The sequence below is a fragment of the Orbicella franksi genome, chromosome 3, assembly GCF_964199315.1.
Source record: "Orbicella franksi chromosome 3, jaOrbFran1.1, whole genome shotgun sequence".
NCBI lineage: Eukaryota > Metazoa > Cnidaria > Anthozoa > Scleractinia > Merulinidae > Orbicella > Orbicella franksi.
Genome location: NC_138147.1, coordinates 27,815,253 through 27,841,330, shown reverse-complemented (window position 1 = coordinate 27,841,330; position 26,078 = coordinate 27,815,253). Strand labels below are relative to the sequence as shown.

General features: G+C 38.2%; 2 protein-coding genes and 2 pseudogenes across 3 annotated transcripts; 2 read left to right on the top strand and 2 right to left on the bottom strand.

Annotated features, from left to right (window-relative positions):
• Positions 1-1,550: 1,550 nt before the first annotated feature.
• LOC145482488 (uncharacterized) lies at positions 1,551-8,979 on the bottom strand (annotated as a pseudogene). The gene is made up of 4 exons (XR_014048776.1): positions 8,861-8,979; positions 5,143-5,168; positions 3,141-4,750; positions 1,551-3,104 (listed from the first exon to the last, which is right to left on the bottom strand). The product of XR_014048776.1 is annotated as an uncharacterized LOC145482488 (transcript).
• A 4,072-nt stretch (positions 8,980-13,051) lies between these two features.
• Positions 13,052-14,921, top strand: LOC145482487 (uncharacterized; the record flags this gene model as incomplete). Its single annotated transcript, XM_081461088.1, has 3 exons — positions 13,052-13,176; positions 13,635-13,760; positions 14,084-14,921. Coding segments are annotated over 3 exons (357 nt in total), but the record flags the coding sequence as incomplete, so codon positions are not given.
• Positions 14,922-15,675: 754 nt separating this feature from the next.
• On the bottom strand, positions 15,676-16,618 carry LOC145481362 (high-affinity lysophosphatidic acid receptor-like; annotated as a pseudogene).
• A 5,822-nt stretch (positions 16,619-22,440) lies between these two features.
• On the top strand, positions 22,441-23,382 carry LOC145480416 (putative G-protein coupled receptor 45). The gene has a single exon (XM_081458692.1). The coding sequence runs from the start codon at positions 22,441-22,443 to the stop codon at positions 23,380-23,382; it is 942 nt and encodes a 313-aa protein (XP_081314818.1).
• Positions 23,383-26,078: the final 2,696 nt, after the last annotated feature.

Sequence of the window (26,078 nt, the reverse complement as noted above, 5' to 3'; positions counted from 1 at the left end):
TGGCTTAAGTCGTTAGTGCTTACCTGTAATATAACTATGTCGGGCTTGAACGATTCAACCACAGAAAAATCAAATTGGACGGTCGTGAGTACTGTTCTTCCCCCGACCCCGTGCCATTTTAACTCTATGCCTTCGCGAATATGCAAATTAGCATCTAGATCGGTACTCCGCCCTACATATTCGCGTAAACGGCGAATAAAGGAATGACCAAGTATCAAAACACGTATTACCGTCATTTGACCGCTTGGAACACAATGTTGTAAACTAAGATCTAAAGAGGGAACTGAAGAGTCGAAAATGAGAAGAGTTACTTGCCTGAAAATTCTTGGAGGTAGTGTAGAAAAAAATTTTCCTTGCGAGATACCGAGGGTACGAGGGCCAAGGGAAGAAGGCCGAATTGCTCGAGAGAAATATCTTTTATCCTTGAGGGAACGCCCCCTCTCTCCCCTGGGGTGATACTTGACACAAACCAGACCTACGGACCATTGCGTGACCGTCATGGCTCGACATAAATAACATTATGCGTGAACATAATGTTTGTTTTTTTTGGCGGTTTGAAGCCACCCATGAGTGTAGTTTCTCATAACACGTTCAGATGATACAAACATGGAATTTGTGATACTTTAGAGTTAAAACTTTCAAAATAATAATAGTAATACTAAAATAAATATATATATAAAATATAATAATAAGCAAGGGACCAGCAAGGGACCAGCAACACCCAAAAATATCGTGGAGGCAAATGTGACTTATAGAAAAACAGTCAGACATTCCATTTAACTTAGTTTTGTAAAATGTAAAAAGAAGAGTAAATCCTATTTATAGTGATCATGCACTCAGCTATACAAGCACTAATCGGTAGCTAGTTTACAGGCATGCTTCTGAAACAAAGGAAACAAATATTTTAAATAAACGAAACATAGTTAAAAATCCCAACTGGCAGGAGGCAGACCAGTTGGCTATTTACAAAGCGACCAAGGATTTGAACTCGGGACTACCGAGAAACAAATCCCGCTAGTGGCAGGGTGGAGGCCTTGAACCCGGGACCCCCGGATTACAACACCAGCGCCCTAAACACTCGGCCACGCTGCGTCCTCCAAATAGTTTTACTATTAACAGTAAATAGTTTTAATAGTTTTACTATTAATTTTGAAAGAAAAGTTGGATATACGAGGGTTTACATAATGATAAACATCCACCTTGTCGACAATTTGCCCTGGGTGAGAGATACTTAACAAAAAAATGTGTTTATTATTTCAAAAATAAAGTAATAGATTACTTTAATGGAGTAAATAAATCTACTAAAGAGAGCTAAATAGAAAACAGCAATAATAGTTTCATTGTTGTTCGATATTAAGGTGCAGTGGATGGAACATTCATAAAGATCAAGGCACCTATTGTGGATCCAGAATCTTACAACTGCCGAAAGAGTTTTATGCTCTGCAGTTGCAGGTGAATTTTTTTTAATAGTCAGACTGCGATAAAAAATATAAATTGTTTTTTTCTGTCAGATACTATTTACTAATAAGTGTTATAAAAAATATATAAAATAAAATAAAAATTGCATATTTCCCATGCCTTCACAGATTGTTTGTGACAATAACATGGTGCTGACAGATGTCTTAGCAGGCTGGCCTGGTTCGGTAGATGACTCAAGAGTCTTGAGAAATTCGGAACTGTTCGCAACTTCAGGGAACAAATTTCCCTGTGATTATCATCTAATTGGTGATGGAGGTTACCCACTTTTGAGCTATATTTTCAGACAAATAGTGTCTGATATCAATATTATATCTCCTCAGCTGTAAAAGAAACACATTAAAATTATTATTTTTTACACTTCAATTGAGCATGCATCAGAATATGCCTGTAATTGGTTTTTAATAACCATCATGACTTCAGTGGTTAAGACTTTTATTACTTTAGTCTGATTTGGTCATGGTTGCCAGAACTTAAAAATAAATAAAGTGAATGAAGGTTACACATTTCTAATGATATGTACCTGTTAATATCATTACAGACGGTTGATGACACCTTAATTTTCGTAATAATGGCCACCTACTGGCAAATCAGATAAGGTTCAACAAAGTTCTGTCATTATGCAGACAGATAGTGAAACGTTCAATAAGTCTTTTAAAAGGGAGTTGGAGAAAGCTAACCCACCTAAACCACTCCAGTTTGAAGCTGATGACAAAGATAATCATGGGAGCTTGTGTCCTGCACAACTTCGCTCTTGTCCATGATGACTTTGATGAAAGCTACTTTCTTGAAGATGACGATGATAATGATGATGATGATTTCAGTGGATGTGATAGCTTCCCTCGAAACAGACCAGCGGAACAAAAGCGCCAACATTTCCTTAATCTGTTTGCTGGTTGACCCTATTATTCATTTTAATTGAGGATGTATGTTTTTAAAATAATTACCTTTTATAACATGCTAACTCTACTCAGTCCAAGGGTACATTTTTTGCTGCTGTCAATAATCACATCAGGAGACTTCCAGTGAGGCATAATGTAAGGTCACATCTGTGTGTTATGAAAGCTGACGAGTTTGATTCATTTCGTTTGCTTCAAGTCCTGTTACTGATAGACCCGGGGGGGGGGGTACTCCGAGAAAAATTCTTCTAAAAAAATTCTTCTTCTAAAAAAATGCCAATCAAGACTAGAGTCAGCAAAACTCATACCCTGTTAATGATCAAAATGACTTAAGGTAAAGTCTGTGTACGAGCCAAGTGTCCCATCAGGCCGGAGCTTTTCCCGGTTTCCGTAGCATGAAGGGACTAGGAGTATTCCTACTCCCCCCTGGATGGGATGCTGGTCCATCCCGGGTTACCCCCAACGTTAAGTTGGCCAGTGCCCATTTATACACCTGGGTAGAGAGAGGCACTGTGAGAGTAAAGTGTCTTGCCCAAGTACACAACACAATGTCCCCGGCCAGGGCTCGAACCCGAACCGCTTGATTTGGAGAGGAGCGCACTAACCATGAGGCCACCACGCCTCCCATAAAAATGACTTAAAAAAAAGACTAAAGCCAATACCCTATTTATGACCGAAACGGGTGAAGGGGCCACAAATACCTACATAGGCCATATAAAGGAGTACCCCCTTTCCCCGTGCCAATAGAGTAGAGAGTTAACTAACCATCAGTTAAATGTCTTTACGAATTATAACATAATAGTATACTTGGCAAAATGCACGTTAACAGTGCATATTAATGACACATACTGCATGATATATGACGTGATGGCTGTCTTATTACACTGTGCAATTACAAGCATGGTGTGTACACTGTTCTAGTAGTGTTCAAATCGAGCTGTTGATAACCAATACGATTTGAGAATTTTGTTATAGTTGTGATTACTCATGGACATGTACGTGCACACATTTTTGACCATGATGTTAAACTATCATCTGATCATTAGCATAAGGTTGGACCATTAAAAATTAAGGGATGGAGGTTAATAGTTTTAATTAATACCTATCTCGTCTGGGCTTCAGAAAATTGTTAGTGACTGCGTATTAAAAACAAATATTCATTTGCTTTTTCTTCCTGTCTTTTAGCATTTGCATATGATGTCAGATTGTTCCACATAGCTATTGTTGGTAGCAAAACCTTTCTCTAACTCAGTCTGTGATTTATATTATAGCTTATATGGGAAACTCCCCAAACCCACCCCCTGAACTAATTTACCAGTAGATATATTATTAAAATAATTAATTTCAGGGTATAAAGTTATAGTTCTGTGACCAAAGGTGTCAATAGACACATGAAAATTTATAGGTAAAACTGCGTGAAGTTTGAAACAACACTTTTCTTTAATTTCAAAATCAATGCTCACAAAGGTCAACTGGATCAACAAGTTTTCAATTCAATGTCAATGCTATAGACCTTACATATCATGAAGTTATTTCTTTAAGGGTTTGCTTTGCTGGTAAATAATTTACAGTTTTTTAGATAGCACATTTCCAACTATCAAGTAATAGCCAAAAATTGAAATACTTTCAGAGCAAATCCTGATAAGGGCAAATACAATTATCTAAAATGTTCAAAAATGTCCTTAAGTAAATCAAAGGGCATAAATGTGTATGATGCCAGTTACTTTACTTTTTGGAAGTTTTCATAACTTCCAGGAGATTTGACCAGAAAGCCTTTTTTTCCCTCATTCATCTCCTGTAAAATTTTTAGTTTTTTGTTTTCAACCTCTTCTTTTTTGCCTTGATATTCCCTGAGAAATTCAAGCATTTCGGAGGCAGAGGATCTGCTTCTGCGTCTCTTTGAAGGGCGTTTGGAGGGTGCTTGTTTTTGTTGGGTGTTGCACATAAATTTCCGTCGTCTTCAGATCTAGAAGAGCTCTCTCCATAATCAGAAATGACTAAAGAGGAAGATGATTCGAGAGTGAAAGTTGGGTTGACACTACATTGTCCACCAATACAATCCTCCATCTGTGCATGATATTTCCATGTACGTGTACAATTTCCGCTCTTATTGTTGTGGTCGACAATCTCCTTTTGTCTAGCCTCTAATTTCGCCCATTTCCTTAGGCACTGGATACCAGACACTTTTAAATCTGTCTGTGCATTGAAGTCGGTGGCGATCTTTGCAGATACTTCCTTTTTTGTACTTTTTTCGTTACCACAGAACGATTTGTTTTCCTTCCAGCAACATATTAACATTTGCACGTGGCGGTCTTCCCATCTGTCTAGATTTTCTGCATTTAAAAGAAGGTGACAAAGCGATTGGAGACCAATTCAAGCATAAATTAAGCTAAGCAAATCCATAATACTTAAACATAGCCCACAAAAAGCTTAGATCGTGAGCATAAGCTTAACTAATTTAGACTTAAACGGCTAGCAAGATATTAAACAAAGTTTGTTTTGCCACTGGAAACAGTCGATGCTTGTATGGTTGTTCTTCACCGTCCGTACTCTATGAAATGAAGAAGATCTTGTAAACTGACCGTCGACGATCCCCGGCCGACGATCTGCCGTCGACAAATCGATTTTGCCAAATTTCAAAAAACCTACGCTTTTAGACAATCCGGGAAAATGCAGTTTACAGCGCAAAAACACCCATTCACAGAAACAAATAAACAAACCACATTTTTCTTCAGTGATATAAGCAAAAAATGTAATTTTCACCTACCGTCGCTTTTATCTTTAGCCGCTATTCTGTTTTGACCGCACAAAAAACAATCAAACCCAAATGAATACTGTCAAATGGTACGCTCGCCACCCGGGAAAACCGAAAAGGGCGAGAAAAGTGGATCGCCTCAAACGACCGCCCACTTTTTCCGGAACGTTCCGAACGGAATAGTCCGTACCATTTGATTTTCCAACGGGAATTTCCGGTTTTTTGGTGTAAATGGTAAGCACCCCAGATAACCCATCGATCTGAAAAATTTTGGTTGTCACGTGACTGTCCCTACGTACGTACGTACGTCCGTGTGCCAAGTCCCATCCCATACCTTGAAAAGTAAGAGAGTACACGTAGCACCATTTCCATAGGTACATCATTGATAATGGACATCCATGTTATGATTAATTTACAGCTGTCAAAACAAGGTATCCACTGACTAGTATCACGTGACCATGTCACGGGCTCAGGTCAAGAGTTTACCGAGGTCGCGTTTTTTTAAGGTGACCGCTGACCAGGTACTGGGTTTTCGATTGGATCAAGGGCTCAAGCCAGGTTACTCTGGTAGACTGCTGGCAGTCTGTTTTCTCTCGAAATTCAGTAGGGGTTATGAGGTTAGACGTTTTGGCTAAAGAAGAATGGGACGAGACATGGACGCGGCACGCACGAGAAGAAAAATAGACTGCAGACTCTTCTCATGTTTTTGAGGACATTTACACTTGTCAAAAATAATCTAACTAACCAATTAACTAATTAAAATCAACTAGTTTTTCGCGGGAGTAACATAAACCGATTGCTCAAACTTTTTTGTAATGTTTACGATGTAGCAAATTCTCTCGTCGGGCGAATTTTGAAAGCAAAGCTAAGGTCATTCTTTGATGTCGTCCACAAGAGAAACACCTAACAAGCTTGCTTCCGTACTTAAACCGAGAAACACGTCGTGCTCTAGGGATTGCTGTCGACTTTGTGGGCGTAAAGTACAAAAAGGCGAAAAAATTATAACACATATCCACGGAGAACTTATTTAAACTTCCCGGGAAGAAAGGTGTGGAGAAACGGCCTCTGGACAAACTTTTTTCTGAAGATCTGGGACTTCCCTTTCCAACAATCCAAATTATTCCTCCAGAGTCTGTGCGAAGTGTGGATTAAAAATTCGGAACGCCGTTGAGCTAGTCCATTTCTTAAAGGCGAATGTAAACCCCGCGCTGTTGAAAAAACTTCCGATGACTGCGAAACTCAACAACGCTGGAAGCGTATGTCGAAATCTCCATCGTCCAAAGAAAAACCAAAATCTGCCGGGAGTTTTGCCTGAACTTAGCCGAACAATGGCATATACCACACGCAATACAGTCAACAGGCTTGCGTTTAAACAACTACATTTGTATCATGTGGTGCCAGAACAACTAAAAGGAGGAATAAACCTATACATCGAGCTCGAGAAACATACGCTCGATCAGATAGCTGCAAGAAACATCAGAATGTCTCTAGAGAAATATATTGCTTTCTCTAAAAAAAAAAAGCTACGGCGTCTCCGAAAAAAAAAAAAAAACGCAACAAATATCTGTGATCCGAATCTACCTACTGTACCGTGCAAACAGTTTTAATCACAGCCGGGCCTGGCGTCACAATACAGATTGCAAGTAAGCAGCATTTTCACGGTAAATCTCATATTTTGTCCCTCGAAAGCAAATACTTGGAGACTTAAAAACATATCTTGGAAAAAAATGAGCCTAAAAATGCATAAACACATGGCAAATTATAGAGGTGTCAAACTCGACGAAGCGATATGCAGATAACAGCGGAAATCACGCAGACCTATGACCTCTAAAAATTTTGCCATAGCACGCTCTTTATATGGCTCAACTCTGCTTAAAATTCCTTCCTATAACACAACATGAAGTGCCCTTCATAAACACGAGTGAGGCAACGAAAAGGTCGAGCGACTGAAGAGAGAACGCGAATTAGATATATAAAAGTCACAAACCGTAGGAGATGTGTAAGCTAGTTAACCCCATTTTACATTGATAATCGGGATGATTGCATCGCTCAAGGCTCTTTGTTGTGCTTCGAGTGAAACTTATGACGCTTTATTTACCCTTCCGTCAACTCTCTGTCATTTGATACGTATTAACCGATCAGGTACTCCGTTGTTGGGCTGACGGAGGGTTTGAAAAGTTAAGAAGAGTCTGCATACGGTTTTTCTCGTCTCGCAAATACAACGGCTTTCCTGTCTTCTGATTGTATTTTCTATGGCATGGTATAAAACATAGTACAATGCAATGCAATACAATAAGGGTTTATTCAGAATACAAATGAATAGACGTGACAATTGATAACAGAGTAAAAAAATGCAACGATGAATACATCGGCGACTACGTAATTAAAATAAAAAAGCACCCTGAAAGAAAGTTAAGAGGTTACCACTATATATGTGAACACGCCCTTGAAATGAAAAACACGAATGGACGGTGGAGTGTAGCCGCAGCAATATAATAATCCACCCTAAAATTCTCCCAAACCCTGGAACTGCATGAATTTTAATTGTTATTTTCGCATGTGCAGTTTACATATGTTGGTTCTCTCGTTTACATTGTCCGGATGACCTTTTCCATTTCCAAAAGCACGAGTAGACGTTCATCGATTTTTAAGGCCCCACGTATCTGAAAAGCTGGTAACGTCACGGATTTCAAGCAGCCCATGAATGAGCAGGTAACATTAGTTCTCATCTAGGACTGAAATATATCGAAAATTGGTCTCGAGGTAAAAAAAACTCGAAAACTGAGATAAATTATTCTTGCTACATTTACAAAATGGCCGATCTGAAGAAAAAAACAATTAAAATTCACACTATTCCCGTTTTAAAATGTGTGATACATTGCCACCGGCACTGTTTCAGACACTATTCTTGTAAACAACGACTAACAATTACTACGATGTGTGATCGAGGGAGAAATTATAAATTAGAATAACTGGAAGAATTTTCAGAATCTGCGAAATATTTCCTGAAGTTTAAGAAATAACCTTCAAAACCAATAGTTAAACAATGCTCTCTTTATAATTTTTATTTTATCTTTATTAATTATTTACTCAGCTAATTGACTACCCGCTAGATTTATTTGTCTTTCCAAATTCAGGTTTAAGCGAACTTGAAAAAGGCATTATAAAAATAGTTTAGATTATTCGTCAGATGAGAAGCCCTTTTGTAACTTTTCTACACTGAAACGTTTTCACAGTCATAGCTAATCGATTCCAGCTGCTGCAAACAGCCATATCATCTTACAAACTAAATGGCAGCAGCAAACTTTACTGGAGCTGGAGAGCAGAAAACAGATCAACAACTCATGTGTTCCGCAGGATTAACTGCTGGACTACACGGCCAGTTGACTTTTATTTCAGTTTTAAACACTTTTCTGTCCGTTACTGCATTTCTTGGAAATTCTCTCATCCTAATTGCTCTCCACAAGGAGTCTTCATCACTTCATCCCCCATCAGAGCTCTTACTTCGTAGCCTTGCAACAGCTGATCTCTGTGTTGGTCTATTTGCAGGATGTCTGAGGTAAATGAACATTGGAATGTTTGTCCTTACCTATCGGTGGTAAGTTTTGTAACAAGTTATATCTTGTGTGGAGTGTCGTTCGCAACTCTGACTGAACTAAGCGTGGATAGACTTCTTGCCCTGTTATTGGGACTGACATACAGACAAGTTATAACTTTAAAGCGAACTTACCTGACCGTTATTACCACTTGGGTTATTGCCGCTGTCTTTTCAGGGATGGTATTTTGGAATCCCCTGATAACCTTATGGTATGGCACCATAGGTATACCTCTATATCTTAGAATCTCCATCTTCTCTTACACAAAGATTTTCCTCACCCTCCATCATCATAACACTGATATCGCAATTTTTCTCTCCAACACATTTATCTCATCCTTGGTTTAATACGCCACAGACGTAAAATAAGTCTATATTTACCTAACAGTAATAAATAGACGCTTCAATTTACATTTAAGACAGACAAGCTGTCTCGAAAGAAAGATAATTGCATCGGAAACCGTTTTTAATGGAACGGTTTGAGAAGTTCAACATGAATGCTCGTCACGCTTACCTGAATTCAATTCTCGAATTCTCAACTGACCAAGTTCAAAGACTCAGTTGGGCGTAGCTTCGCAATTTAATGTTCATTATAAATTACTGCCTCACATAAAAGAGCAGTCCACCTGTCGATTTTAATTTTAGTATGCCATTGTAGTTAACTCATTTGCCCTTGCAGCTGCAGAAATATGCGCCATCTGTAAAACAAAATTGCAAAAATTTGTATGTTCCAAGAAAATAAAATTCACCTTAAGCCTCAATGAAGACTTGATCCATAATTTTCGAATAATTTCCGCTTGAGTGTTAACCACGTATCCCACAGTATCCTTGTTTTATTCTATAAATGCATAACAAATCATTTTGTGAATATTCGTTGGGCTTCTGAACTAAAGACGAATCATGAAAACACAAACTCTGAACTCAAGGCGGTTATTAAATTTAGTGCACAATTTCTGTGTTATTTCCTAAACGACTTTTCGTGTCATGATAACACACCCATCTCATATCGCATAAAAACTCAGCGCTTTCTGCCTGTGCTATGAGCGAAAAAAACATCAAAGCCTTCTTACTGTTTAACTTCATAACTGTATTTTGTCAAGAGTCTAATCTCTTTTTATTATGCGTGATGTAGTCCACACGAAGAAAGATGGCAATTTATTGTTTTCCATCCTTATTCACAGGTGCATGGTCAACTTACATTTTAGAACAGTTTTTATATTTCTCTACAACGATGATGAAAACTTTTTCAATGGCTATCTTATTGCTGGGAAAGTGTTTCATACTGATATAATAAAATGAGTAAGCACCACTTCTAATGTTAGGCAACGGTTACGAGGACTTCTAAAATCTAAGTCGTAATACATTATTAGCGGAGCTCCCGCGCGCCGAAGGCGCGCGAGCAGAGCCCCATACCTTAGAAATTTTGGTAAACCCATCAAGCCGAGAAAATTTGGTTATGACGTCACCGTACGAGCGAGCGAGCGAACGCCGTCCGTACAGACTCTGGGGGAGGGGGAGAGGAGCCTCGCGGTAGCGCAAACGGGGGAACCGAGGAATGCCATCTTTTTTTGGCGGGATTTTTAAAGAAAAGAAAACTCATTTCTATTTGCCATATCAACAAATAATAGCGGAGGTTGATCTAACGTTTTTAAGATGGGGTTGCACTGAAGCATAAAACAGAAACGGAATGCATGAAATTACAGGCAAAGAAGTAGCAAAGAAGTAGCGAAGAAGATCGTGAAAGAGAGCGGGTCAGCACTGGGGAAGGAGGTGAAACAGTACTGAACACTGCCGTTAATTATAGCGAGTCCAGGACTAGAGAAAGGGGATGAAATAATACGGAACAATGCCGTGAAGCAAAGGTAACGAGGACTATAGAAAGGAGACGAAATACCCGACGACTGTAGAACCGCTCAATTAATTCGCGCGTCGAGATGCTGTGCAGCCGAGCAAGAAAAGTCACATGATTAAAATCAGGTGACGAACTAGAGAACTGTGTGTTTAGTGTAAAACAGAAAACACAGCGGAAAAAAGTGGTTGATTCGTTGATCTATCGAAAAGATTAGATCAGTTCCGTTCAGTCTTCACAACTTTTGCTGCAAGTTTCTGCCTGGAAGATTTGCACTGGCCGAAGTGAATTGCCAACTTGAGGTAAGCGACGTTTGTTGTGGCGTTTGCTATGGAAATTATGAAGTTGCCTCGGCGAGATAAGCTTATTTTCAGTAGGAATCCTTTTTTAAAGTCTTCCTTATTTGAAGCCATGCTGTGAGGCATTTTGTAAATTACATAGGTTTAATTTCGCTCATAACAATAACACTCGAGTGGTTTTGTGGATCGAGGTTGTAAGTTGCATATTGTAAACAAATCAAGTTTTGTCTCGAGTTTCGTCGTCACGTTTAAAAAAAAATATCTGTATTTGTAAACACTACCGGGCGAGTTTTGAAGTTTTCTCTGTGTTAATTGGCACAACCGCTTCCAAGACTACAAAAATTTCTTAAACCAAGATAGGTCAACAAACCATTTTAAGCCGAAGCGAACAGGATTTGCTAAATTTACTTTTGACGTACCTATGTGAATATTTACATCTTGTGATTACAAAGTATTTCCTCGTTTTGTTAGTTCAATTTATTCGGTTTGACGAAATGCTTGGGAGGAATTTTTAGGTTAATTTGGTTGAAGACTGGTAAAGCTACCGCCGATAAAATGACTGCAAAGCTAAATTAAGCCGTCGGCAAAAATACACACTGTGATATTCAAATCTATGCTTAAGCGTGAATAATTGTTAAACTTTAACACTGCAAGCTTAAACGAATTTTCTTCATCCTTTCTTTCATTCAGTCATCCTTCATTGAGAAGGGATTTGCTGTTTGATACTCAGCTGTAATGATATGCATATTGTGTTTATAATGTAGATTTCCTCGTTTTACTTTGTTGTTGTCCAGTTAGTTCGGTTTGGTGAAATGCTTGTAGTCGAAATGTCGAGTAGACGATTATGCATGTAAACCCTGTCGGCAAGTAAAGCTCTACTTCGATTTTGATTTGCTATTTCATTTTATTAGTGCCACTGTTTTTGGTTGGGGGTACATGGCCTCTATTTTCCTAATGAGATGTTATTCCCTAGTGTGGTATTTACACTTATGGAAATGTTCCATAACAGTGAGATAGTACTAATTAAAAAAAATGTTAAGAGCTGTGCTTGGTAACTTGAACAGTGAAAATGACATTTACATACGTAGAAAAAATTTAGGGCATAGAAGTCCTTGCCCTGACCATTTCTCGGTAATAAAAATAACTTTTACTTATACACATTCAAAATTTAGTTGGTGAGAGTGCATTCCTCGCTCCACTCTCTCTCTCTGCTCTCTTTTTCACACTAATTTTTTGATTGACTAACTTATTAACTGAATGTCACTGACTGTTTTCTTTGTTGTGCTTTACTTTTTTGCTCGTCGAAGAAAGTTAACGTTAAAATCTGACATTTGAATGCCTCCTTTGCTAAAGTTAGTCACCATTTAATTGTTATCACTCCCTGTGAATTCATAGAGAATTACCACCTAATGTGGAAGTCCTGTCTTCAAGTGTGGGAAAATGACACCGCAAAAAGTTACAAAAAAAAGTTACAATGAAAGTAAAAAGAATTGTGAATGTCGATCATGACTTGGTGTACATTGTACATCATGTAAAGGTATGTGGTGAGTGCCAAAGGCATAACATTTCATGCATTTGCCTTTTCAGGACAAATTATATAACAGTGACATTTTTAAAGATGTGATCAGAAAAATAATGAGTATTGTCCAGGCAGTACCAGTTTATGGACGGCATATGCAGACAGTAAGAGGTGCTGTAAGCATTACCAGGTAATTAAGTTAGTTTTATGCTTATGACTTCTTGTACTTGGATTTTGTGTCATTTCGTCACAAGAATAGGTAATGAAAGATGCATTAGATGATGCAATTTATTTTCAAAGGCAAACTTAAAAGTCTGCCTATGGTGGATACCGGTTGTGTGTAAAGTGAATGTAAAGCAAACACACTGTTAAAGATGTACGTGCATGTTAATATTGAATAATCTGAAATTTCAGCGAGTTTGAAAATATATTATACCTATGACAGTTCTGAGGTGAGGGCTGTACATGTAAATGTACATGTAAATGGCTCATGCTCAATTTTTCACTTGTTATATTGATTTAGCTGCCAATATGTTCTGTAAATTAATTTTAATAGTCATCTGTTGGTGTGCAACGATATACACCAATATATAACCAAATATTGTACAGTGTAAATTAATTAACCAAATTATGCTGTTTTCAGTTGACCAACGCTACTACATGTACATTGTAATGTGATGTTGAAGTGCACAAATTTACAAACATGCCCAGTGTCAACTTGTCAAATGTATGAACTGGCCAGCCAGTCTAGATTACAAAACTTTCTGAAAGTTGGCCTTACCAGGTAAGATATTTCTTAAAGCATATTTTGTAATTAATGATTTCTCAGACATTGCATGTGAATATCTTCTGGAACTGCACACTCAGATTAAGTCAGCAAGAACATCAGTATTTATCCTGACAAAGTCTGATTTTCAGTTATATGTACAACCAAACAGCCTGGATGGCCCTTTGATTGGGACTACATGCACATTGTTGTACTGCAATGTTCCAGTTTCTTGTTTAAAGCAAATTGCATGTGCGCTCAAAAGCAAGTCGCCAAGTTCATAACAGTTATATATGTTTGCTTTGCATCTCAGGACAGAGCCTGCCACTGTGAAAGTTTTGGTGCCATCCCCCTAGCATTTGATTCACTACTGTAGACACTAAGTAAACAACTAGCAATGAAGGACACTGTATATCAATGAAAGGAATGTCATCTGTTGGTTATAAATTATAATTGATATGTCTTTGTATGTTCAGTGGTGTTCAAGTAGCAGCGATATACAGTATGACTACATCCCTGTTCCTGTCAGTCAATATACGAACAGTGTACACATGGGCAACCTGGATTAAAACAGCAAAGATTTTCAAAGCAACCATGGCCAGGTGAGATATTTCTAAAGAAATATAAATTGAAGGTCCTTATGATTGCTTATAGGGATTGATTTTTATTGTAAACAATATTTTACTGAGTGTATTTTTCTTGTGTACTAATTGTTATAGAACACAGAGACCGCTGTCATAACAGAGATTTTAATGTGTGAAAAGTTCCATAAAAAAATGCACTGGGAGCAAATTAAATCATCACAGATGCAGCTTCTGAGAGATCCCCAATAGTAATAGAATATACATTGTACATACATGTAAAAGAGTTCAATAATTTATTACTTAAGATTGTAATGCTTTGTTTGGTTTCTCTATATTCACAGACAACTTGATGCCATAATAATTTCTGCACAAAGTTCATTGAACAAACTGACTTGGAAGTTGAGTTCTGCAACCCATACTGTGTGTAGTAATATCATACAGCTGTAGCTGCAACATTGTGACAGATAAACTGTATTACATTTTTGAGAAACACCTATGATACATGTATTAACTAATTATTTAAAGTGTCTGTTAAATTAATCAGTTTTTCTTGGAGACAATTTACTCATCATGTCATGGTTTATTCAAATAATTTCTTTTTTGGCTTAAAAATGATATTTATTGTGCTTGGTTTATGTTGCTCTTAAATCAATTTTGTGATAACTGGCATTGGGCATGGCATAAATTAATATTTTGCCAACACGAAATGGAGAACTGGGTCTTAAGCAAAGTTGCAGGATTAGTATTTTTGTAGAAAGAAAGAGTTGAGAAATTTGTGACATTCTACTGACAGCCTTGCCATTCGCAACGTCCAATAAGGTTAATTTGTTCCCTAGAGTTGTGCAAATAGCGTTCTCTAATTTATAAATTATTTCAATCAGTTGTTTAAATGATTGCCTTATAACCCCATCTCCAGCTTTGGTGCATGCAGGATATTGATGTATTGTTTATCCATTTTGCTATAAATTATCTTTAATTGATGTGTCAATCTAAACATATCTTTGATATGCTGGCTTTTTCTGACAAACCTATGCCTCATAATCTTTGCGTGCGTTTGGTTGTGTAGTGCAGACAAAATACACGTACATAATATAACTTACTTATAGCTTACATGTACTTATAATTCTTGGTATAATTTAATCATTATGAGCAAAATTAATTAATGGCACCCAATAACAGCTCCTGTATTCCACAATCTCAGTCGAGAAAAAGAACAAATCACATTGGAATTGAATAGTAAAATTATTATCAGAAGCCTATGCAAGTATTCATGATCAGCAACAAAATATCATATTTATCGTTCATGCCAGAGTGATTTTGCTTATACTTATACTTTAAGAGATGGTGCAAACCCTTTTAGCAGGAGGAGATAGCTAACTGTCTTTGGGGATCAAGTTAGAAAACAAAACTTTTTAACTTTTTACATGTGTATACTACTTTGGTATTTTTGTGAGATTTCATTTGGTAGAAATTTGGGGACTGAATATATTGTAGCCTCTACATTTCAGTCATATCCCACAACAACAACAAATGTGTAAATAAACTTCTTTTGTGCAGGAGTCCCAATTGTTAACTAAGAAAGAATATAATGATTAATAACAATGTCATGTCTTTCTCAATAAGAAAGAACAGGAAATGTCACCAAAAAGCACAGAAGACAGTTCTCTTATGTGATCAACATTATTGGTGGCTCCCCTGAAATGCTTGAAATCATGGCTCTGTTTTCATCATTACACCATCTTACACCTCGATCTGCTGATGTGATCCTAGTTCGGGCTGAAACTATAAAATCGCTCGCAGTTTACTTCACATACATGTACATGTTGGATTATTTTCATCAGTAACAATATTCCAAAAAATAACTGACGAGCTCCGCTTTTAGGCTTTGCTAAATCTATATATTAGCCCTGTTCATTGTATTGGTCTACAAGAACTAACTTGTAAAACAATGGCAAAGCACTGGTCCTATTGTGTCCTTCACTACATGTCTAACTTCACCTAGCTTCCAACAGTAAAGAATTGGGTTTAAAGAGGAGTTTAAGAAAATTAAAGTGGTTGTATACATCCTAGCGTGATAAAAAGATACAGATAGTCCACTTTTAGCCCTCAAAGCAGTCATTGCACCACGAGGTAGATAACAAGCGACCAGCGTCAGTTGCAACCATATTACAGTGGAAACTGCCTTTTTGTATCGCCCTATGTTCAGTTGATTTGTTTGGTGTGGTTGTGGAACATTGTGGATGTGAATCTGAGTGTTGTGACGACGGAGGGTGAGGAAAATCTTTCTGTAAGAGAAGATGGACATAATAAGATGTAGAGGTATACCTATGGTGCCCAATACCATGTGGTTATCAGGGGATTCCAAAACCACATTGCTGGAAAGACAGCGGTAATAACCCAAGAGGTAATGACGATCAGGTAGGTTCGCTTTCAAGTTACAACTTGTCTGTATCTCAGTCCCAACGACAGGGAAAGAAGGCTTTCCACGCTTAGTTCTGTCAGAGTTGCGACCGACACTCCACACAAGATATAACTTGTTACAAAACTTGCCACAATTAGGTGAGGACAATATTCCAATGTTCGTTCACCACAGACATCCAATAGGCAACATTGAAAGGTTCTGTAATTAGGCCAGCACAGAGATCAGTTGTTGCAAGGCAACGAAGCAAGAGTTTGGACTGCGGATGAAGTGAAGACTCCTTGTGGAGAGCTATTAGGATCAGAGCATTCCCAAGAAATGCAGTAACGGACAGAAAAGTGTTTAAAACTGAAATATGCATCAACTGGCCGTGCAGTCAAGCAGTTAGTCCTGCGGAACACATGAGTTGTTCAATTGTCTTTTGCTGTTCAGCTCCAGTAAAGTTTGCTGGTGCCATTTAGTTGGTAAAATGATATGGTTGTTTGTAGCAGCTGGAATCGATTAGCTATCACTGTGAAAACGTTTCAGTGTAGAAAAGTTACAAAAGGGCTTCTCATCTGATGAATAATCTAAACTCTTTTTATAACGCCTTTTTCAAGTTTGCTTAAACCTGAATTTGGAGAGACAAATACATCTAGCGGGTAGTCAATTAGCTGAGTAAATAATTAATAAAGATAAAATAAAAATTATAAAGAGAACATTGTTTAACTATTGGTTTTGAAGGTTATGTCTTATTTCAGGAAATACTTCGCAAATTCTGAAAATTCTTCCAGTTATTCTAATTTATAATTTCTCCCTCGATCACTCATCGCAGTAATTGTTAGTCATATTGTTTACAAGAATAGTGTCTGAAACAGTGCCGGTGGCAATGTATCACACATTTTAAAACGGGAATAGTTACATCATCCGCGCCATTTGTACAAACGGTTGACGCTGTGAATCTTAAAATGGTTCAATTAAGGAAGGTGGATGGTCGAAAGATCGAGGTGAGCCACCTTCGTCCGAGTCGAATAGAGCGTTTTCACATGACGAAACAAATTTCGCGGGAAATTTGAGTCGCCATGTTGGTGTTCCATATTTTTCAAGATGGCGGCAAATCCCCTTAGCGATTATGCGAACAACCTTGATCCCCACGTGAAGAAACATTACTATGAAAAGATTTCTTGCGTTGGTATCGATCCCATTTTAATTCCAGACAAAACGTATGATCCACACTGTTTGCCACGGGTCAAATCCATGGATTTGCTATCATTTTTAGTGCTTGGGACAAGCTACTACAGCAAGGATCAATTTCAAGCTTTTCGGAGTTTGCGAGCATATAATCAGCTCGTTTCAGGGTTTGTGAGCTGCGTGAAAGGGCACAAAATAGGAAACAACTACATTGTTCTCAGAAAAGTCAGGCATTCGCAGAGAATCAACGATCCGTGTGATACATTGTGGATTATAACCGAAGAAAATGGTAGTTCTTTTCGCACACTGCGTTGGATGTATTGCAGGACAAGGAGAGTGCTGCTCGCACATTACGAGCGTCCTCTTCTACATTGAAGCATGGCATCGTGTGAACGAAAAGCTGTCATGTACACAGGTGAAATGTAGCTGTTTGATGCCAGTAGCCGTCAAAGAAGTTCCCCACGCACCCGTTTCAGTGCCGTAAAGTACCCCTATTGTTTGAAGGATACAGACCTCAAAGATTACCCTGGGAAGTCCAACTCATGTTTGAAGTCAGAAAATGGAGCTACAAGTCTTAAAAGAGAGCATGCATACTATTACCAATCACAACAGCAAATATTCACTACTGGATACAATTACTGTGGCGTTGTTGTTTGCGGTTTCAATGAACAAATTTCTTATTTCTGTGAAAGAATTCTCCCAGATATCTGTCACTGGAATTCTGTTGTTCCCAAACTAAATCACTTTTGGAGATATTGTGTTCTACCAGAAATCCTTGGAAGGTGGTATACCAAGAAAAGAAATGTGTCTCAGCCATCATCTGGTCTCAGTTCTGTCTGCTTTTGCAGGATGAATACTACTGATACTATTGTAACATGCAGCAACCAAGCATGTCCCATTTCTTCTTTTCACTTAACCTGCTTGAAAGTCCAAAAAGTACCCAACAAGTGGTTTTGTCCTCTGTGCCAAAAAACTGCTTGAGCCAGGAGTAAGAAATCAAAAGGCAAACAAACAAAAGAACATTTGGATGAAGCTCTTGAACTGGACTGCATATGTGTGTGCAAAAAAGGAGCCATTGCCTTCAGATAAAGTCCTTAAATGTCATAAACCCATTGTGTGAAAACGGACAGTTTTTTCATTTGGCTTGCTTAAACTTTAAAAGGATGCAAAACAATGCCCTTACAACATGGGAATGTATGGGTTGTAAGTCAGGGGGCAAATTCAAGCTAAATACCAAGGAAGCTAAAGAAGCAAAGGACTCTTTACACAGGGTTCGTACCCTTTTTCAGAAACAAATTTCCAGGACTTTTCCAGGACTTTTCCAGGACTCTAAAATTCACGTTAACCCTTTCACTCCCATTATCTCAATGTTAATTCTCCTTACTGTCTGTCATAAATTTCATGGTTTTTTTTACTTGAGTTTAACAGATTTCAAGAACTTTCCAGGACCAGTAGCCCTTTTCTAGGACTTTCCAGTCCTGGAAAATGCCACAATAAAATTCCAGGACTTTCCAGGTTTTCCAGGACCCGTACGAACCCTGTGAATTACATGCATGCAAGTCAGATGATGATGTCATTATAACTGGCATTTCAACAGGCCTTACTGAAAAGTCAGCTCCCTATCAAAGCTCAATGAACAACACAACAAACTGATTTTGTCCCCCCACGGCTGGCTTGATTGTGATATCATTCATGCAGTGCATGTATGTCTTAGAAAAATTAACCCTGGAGTTGAGAGTCTGCAGAGACCAACTTTGGGTCCCTGCAGAAACTTTAATCAGGTCAATGGTGAATTTATTCAGATTTTACACACTGGGGAAAAACACTGGGTGTGTATAGCATCGGTGGAGTGTGGAGATGGCACAGTGAATTTATATGACAGTCTTTACCGTAACATCATTTATAGTGAAGTAGAAGATCAGGTAATTAATCTTGTTGGACAGGCAAATTTTACTGGCATTCAAGTTGTTCCTGTTCAGCAACAGCAAAATGGCAGTGACTGTGGAGTATTTACTGCTGCCTTTGCAACCTCCTAGCCTATGGCATACCTCCCCAAACTGTGCAATTTGATATCTGCAAAATGAGAGCACATCTGTATCACTCCCTAAAGAATGGTCTATTGCAAATGTTTCCTACATTTGAATGACTTAATATATGAAACTCCTTTTAGAAACAAAGTCAAACACTTTGTCTAGTTTGTCTCAAACACTTCTTCTTACATGTATTGATCTTGGAATAAACAGAAAGATGTAATCAACTGTGGATCTTCCCAAGTTGTTTCAATTACAAAAACATAGTGCTGACAATGGCTTTGTTGATGAACTACCATGATTATACTATGCTAAGAATAAGGGGTTGACTTGAAACTGAAATTTATATTTTTATCCTTGTAGGGACAATTGAGTTCCATTGAGCACTTGGATACACCTGTAGTCCCTTCCCGTAGATACACTACATGAAGGCCTTAATATTATTACAACTAGCATGTAATTCCTTCCGGCAACATTACTATTAGAATGCCCAAGACACAAAGTAGGGAACCAATCTACATTAAAACGATCCCAGTCTTTAGCAGGTTCTCCTGACACGAACTGCTTGCCGCAAACCCGGTCATTTTCTCAAATAGAGTCGGCTAAGTCCTCTCTGCTGATCGCAGAAATCCAACTTCTTCTTCGCTCCAAAGTCAACTCTTCCGTGTACTCTCCTTGGTTGACAACAAAACGTGGAACACGAAAACAACTTACTTTCTCAGCGGTGGGCCGTATCTTGCCCGTTTTATTGCCACATCCGACAATGAGGCAAAGGACCATGATGACAAAAATTAAATTTCTTTGCTAAGAACGCTAGAATGTCGTACAGAATGTCCCAGGTGTTCACCGTTGGTTAGCACGAGTAGCACGCATTTTGCGATCGAACACCAATATGGCGGATGAAGTCGGTTGTCATGACGACATGCAAATCTCATCACGTGAGTGAAAACGCTCTATCGATCCAATTGATATTCAATTGACCACCCACCTTCCCTAATTAACTGCAAAGTGTTCGAAGAGGGAAATGCAGTTGTTAATTTGAATATAACAGCCAAATTTAGCAACGCTTGCTCAATAACAGGATACGCACACATTCTTTGTTCATCAAGGCTGCCTGCTAGGACTTCGTGCATAAATTTAGTTTCCTGTTTTGGCTCGCGCGCTTATTTACCAGTTCTAAAAAAGCTTAGTTGTATCTGGTGTATAAATATTTGGTGTTTTATTTTCGTATTGTAGATATTTTGTTTGTTTACTTCCCGGCATACCACGTGACACTGTTGCATAACTATTGGTCAACACACAATCACTGCTTTATACGCGCGGCGCTCGATCGGAAAGTTGTATGTAATAGTAGAGCACCTGCTCGCTGAAGGCGCGCGAGCGGAGACCCATACCTTAGAAAATTTGGTAACCGATCGATCTGAAAAATTTGGTTGTCACGTGATTGTGCCTACGTACGTACGACCGTACGCCAAAAATGAGATAGTAGCACCGTTACCATAGGTACATCATTGATATTGGACATCCATGTTGTGATTAATTGACAGCTGTCAAAACAAGGCATCCACAGACCAGTATCACTTGACCATGTCGCGGGATCAGGTCAAGAGGTCGCGGTTATTTTTTAAGGTGACCGCCAACCAGGTACTGTCTTTTCGATTGGATCGAGGGCTCAATCCAGGTTATTACTCTGGGGAGAGTGAGGACGTAAATGCAAAGGCAAAATTTCGGAGCAAATTAAACCCTGACGCGTTGTCGACTTTTTTTCCGACATATTCCTTGCGCAATCGTCTCTTGCAAAGTCCCTTATATATTGTGTACGGAATTTCTATAATCTAGGTTACACTCATTAGGTATGGTTTGTTAAAATGTAACTAGAGGAAAATAGTGAAACCACATGCTGACAATTCATTATTTTTTGAGTTTCTGATCCAGGGGAAAAATCCTCTTTTCATTTATGGTTAATTATTCCAATCAGGAGCTCCCCTTGTAGGCTTGGCCAAATCTATGTATTACTGTCGAAAATACAACGCCATTCCTGTGTTCTGATTGGCTGTATTTCCTATGGCATGGTATAAAATATAATACAATGCAATGCAATACAATAACGGTTTATTCAGAATACAAATGAATAGACATGACAATTGAAAATAGAGTAAAAAAAAATGCAACGATGAATACATCGGCGACAACATAATTAAAATAAATAATAACCCTGAAAGAAAGTTAAGAGGTTAGCACTATGTGAACACTCCCTTGAAATGACAAACACGAATGGATGGGCAGAGTGTAGGGGCAGCAATATAATAATCGACCCTAAAATTCTCCCAAACGTTGGAACAGCATGAATTTTGATTGTTATTTTCTCCAGAATGTTCAGTTTACATATGTTGTTTCTCTCGCTGACGGTGTGTAGATGACCTTTTAATTTTCAAAAGCACGAGTAGATGTAGATGTAGATGTATCGGAAAAGCTTGAAACGTCACGGATTTCGAGCAATCCATGAATGAGCAGGTAACATTAGTTCTCATCTAGGATTGAAATACATCGAAAATTAGTCTCTAGGAAAACAACTCGAAAACTGAGATAAATCACTCTTGCTACATCCACATAATGGCCGATCTGAAGAAAAAAATTAAAATTCACACTATTCCCGTTTTAAAATGTGTGATACATTGCCACCCGCACTGTTTCAGACACTATTCTTGTAAATAATATGGCTAACATGACTAACAATTAGTTTGATGCGTGATCGAGGGAAAAATTATAATTTAGAATAACGGGAAGAATTTTTCAGAATTTGCGAAATATTTCCCGAAGTTTAAGACATAGTTAAACGATGTTCTCTTTATAATTTTTACTTTATCTTTATTTATTTTAATCAGCTAATTGGCCACCCGCTAGATTAAGTTGTCTTTCCAAATTCAACACGTCAAGCAAACTTGAAAAAGGCATTATAAAAATAGTTTAGATTATTCGTCAGTTGTGAAGTCTTTTTGTAACTTTCTACACTGAAAAGTTTCAGCAGTGATAGCTAATCGATACCAGCTCCTACAAACAGCCATACCATCCCAGCTAAATGGCAGCAGCAAACTTTACTACAGCTGGACAGCAGAAAACATTTGAACAACTCCTGTGTTCCGCAGAATTAACTGCTGGATTACACGGCCCGTTGATACTTATTTCAGTTTTAAATTCTTTCCTGTCCGTTACCGCATTTCTTGGGAATGCTCTGATCCTAATTGCTCTTCACAAGGAGTCTTCACTTTATCCGCCGTCCAAACTCTTGCTTCGCAGTCTTGCAACAACTGATCTCTGTGTTGGTCTAATTGCAGAGCCTCTCTCTGTTGCCTTTTTGATGTCTGTGGTGAATGAACATTGGAATATTTGTCCTCACCTATCGGCGGCACGTTTGGTAACAAGTTATATTTTGTGTGGAGTGTCGGTCGTAACTCTGACTGCAATAAGCGTGGACAGACTTCTCGCCCTGTTATTGGGACTGAGATACAGACAAGTTGTGACTTTAAAGCGAACCTACCTGATCGTTATTACCTCTTGGTTTATTGCCGCAGTCTTTTCAGCAATGTGGATTTGGAATCCCCTGATAACCACATGGTATGTCACCATAGGTATACCTCTGTGTCTTATAATGTCGATCTTCTCTTACACAAAGATTTTCCTCACCCTCCGTCATCACAACACTCAGATTCACAGCCGCAATGTTGCACAACCACACCAAACAAATCAACTGAACATAGCACGATACAAAAAGGCAGTTTCCACTGCAATATGGTTGCAACTGACGCTGGTCGCTTGTTATCTACCTCATGGTACAATGACTGCTTTGAGGGCTAAAAGTGGACTATCTGTATCTGTCTATCACGGTAGCATTTATACAGTCACTTTAATTTTCTTAAACTCGTCTTTAAACCCAATTCTTTACTGTTGGAAGCTAGGTGAAGTTAGACAAGCAGTGAAGGACACAATAGGACAAGTGCTTTGCCATTGTTTTACAAGTTAATTCTTTTAGACCAATACGATGAACAGGGCTAATGATGTATTACGACTTAGATTTTAGAAGTCCTCGTAACCGTTGCCTAACATTAGAAGTGGTGATTACTCATTTTATTATATCAGTGTGAAATAGAGAAAAGTTGAGAAAGTTTTCATCATTGTTGTAACGAAATATAAAAACTGTTCTAAAATGTAAGTTGACCATGCACCTGTGAATAAAGATGGAAAACAATAAATTGCCATCTCTCTTCGTGGGGACTACATCACGCATAATAAAAAGAGATTAGACTCTTGACAAAATACATTTATGAAGTTAAACAGTAAGAAGGCTTTGATGTTTTTTTCGCTCATAAGAGAGGCAGAAAGCGCTGAGTTTTCATGCGATATGAGATGGGTGTGTTATTATGACACGAAAAGTCGTTTACGAAATAACACAGAAATTGTGCTCTAAATTTATCAACCGCCTTGAGTTCAGAGTTTGTGTTTACATGATTCATCTTTAGTTCAGAAGCCCAAAGAATAATCACAAAATGATTTATTATGCATTTGTAGAATAAAACAAAGATACTGTGGGATGCGCAGCTAACACTCAAGTGGGAATTATTCGAAAATTATGCCTCAAGTCTTCATTGAGGCTTAAGCTAAATTTTATTTTCTTAGAATATGCAAATTTTTTGCAATTTTGTTTTGTAGATGGCGCATATTTCTGCAGCTGCAAGGGCACATGAGTTAACTAATGGCATACTGAACTTAAAATCGACAGGTGGAATGTGCTTTTATGTGAAGCAGTATTTTATAATGAACATTTAATTTCGAAGCTACGCTCTACTGAGTCTTTGAACTTGGTCAGTTGAGAATTCGAGAATTGAATTCGGGTAAGCGTGACGGGCATTCATGTTGAACTTCTCAAACCGTTCCATTAAAAACGGTTTCCGATGCAATTATCTTTCTTTCGAGACAGTTTGTCTGTCTTAAATGCAAATTGAAGCGTCTATTTATTGAACAAACCTCTGCTCTTAGGTAAATATAGCCTTAATTTACGTCTGGTGCGTGTTAAACCAAGGATGAGATAAATGTGTTGGAGAAATATGGCGATAAGGTTATTGGAATGGTAAACAGAAAGTATTTTTTGTAACAAATTTGATCATTTTCAGGCAAAGTTTAAAACTTCCTTGTTATGAAGGCTCATATTTCTTGGCATAAATGTTTATTAGGCGTGGAAAGTTATTCGAAATAGAGGGAGGAAAAATTGACTTTTAATTAGTTATTTTTAACCAGAAAACTGAAGTTGTTAAATTAGCAACAAACAAAATGTACGAGCGATGAATTGAGATAAGCTTTTTTTTTTTCAAAACCATTTTTTGAAAGCTGTCCACCCTAAGTTACACTAGACAGAATAGTTATATCATCCGTGCCATTTGTATAAACGTTTGATGCTGTGAATCTTAAAGTGATTAAATTAGGGATGCTGGTTGATCGAAAGATCGAGGTGAGCCACCCTCGTCCGGGTCGAGTCGATCCAACTGATATTCAAAATTAACTGCAAAGTGTTTCGAAGAGGGAAATGCAGTTGTTAATTAGAATATAATAGCCAGATTTAGCATACGCTTGTTTAATAACAGGATGGAAATGGACATATTCTTTGTTCATCAAGGCTGCCTGTTAGGACTTCCTGTATAAATTTGGTTGTCTGTTTTGGGTCGCGCGCTTATTTATCAGTGCTAGAAAAGCATAGTTGTATCTGGTGTATAAATATATGGTGTTTTATTTTAGATATTTCATTTGTTTACTTCTATGGCATACCACGTGACAGCGGTGCATGACTATTGGTCAACACACAATCACTGCTTTTTATGCATGGCGCGCGATGAGAAAGTTGTATGTAACAGCGGAGCTCCTGCTCGCCAAAGGCGCGCGAGCGGAGACCCATACCTTAGAAAATTTGGTAACCCATCGGTGTGAAAAATTTTGGTTGTACGTTCCATAGTCCCATACCTTGAAAACTAAGAGAGTACATGTAGCACCATTTCCATAGGTACATCATTGATATTGGACATCCATGTTATGATTAATTGACAGCTGTCAAATCAAGGTATCCCCTGATCACTATCACGTGACCATGTCACGGGCTCAGGTCAAGAGTTTATCGAGGTCGCGTTTTTTCAAAGGTGACCGCTGACCAGCTACCGGGATTTCGGTTGGATCGAGGGCTCAAGCCAGGTTATTACTCTGGGGGAGACTGAGAGCGTACATGCAAAGCCAAATTTTGGAGCAAATTAAACTCGGACGTGTTGTCGACTTTTCTTCCGACATATTCCTTTCGCAATCGTCTCTTGCAAAATCCCCGATATATTGTGTACGTAGTTTCTACAATCTTGGTTACATTCATTAAGTATGGTTTGTTAAAATGTAAGTAGAAAAATATAGTGAAGCCACACGCTTAACAATCACATGCTCACAATTGATCATTTTTGTTTCGCTTCGTCAGAAAGGAAACGGTATTGTTTTCACTTCAGGGGTGAACTATTTACATAGTGATTTGTAATATCCAATCAGAGTAAAGTTCGTAATTGTTAATGTAAATACGGCGGCAAAATTTCAGCTAAAACTCGGTGCATCGCAAAAAAATGTGTCATTTGCAACATTTCAGTGAAACTCTCGTTTCTCAGTATTATCTTATACAAGAAAACTGCGACCTGGACT

Excerpts from the sequence above, each read along its gene's own strand:
- LOC145480416 (XM_081458692.1), top strand. The coding sequence starts at position 22,441 with ATGGCAGCAGCAAACTTTACTACAGCTGGACAGCAGAAAACATTTGAA.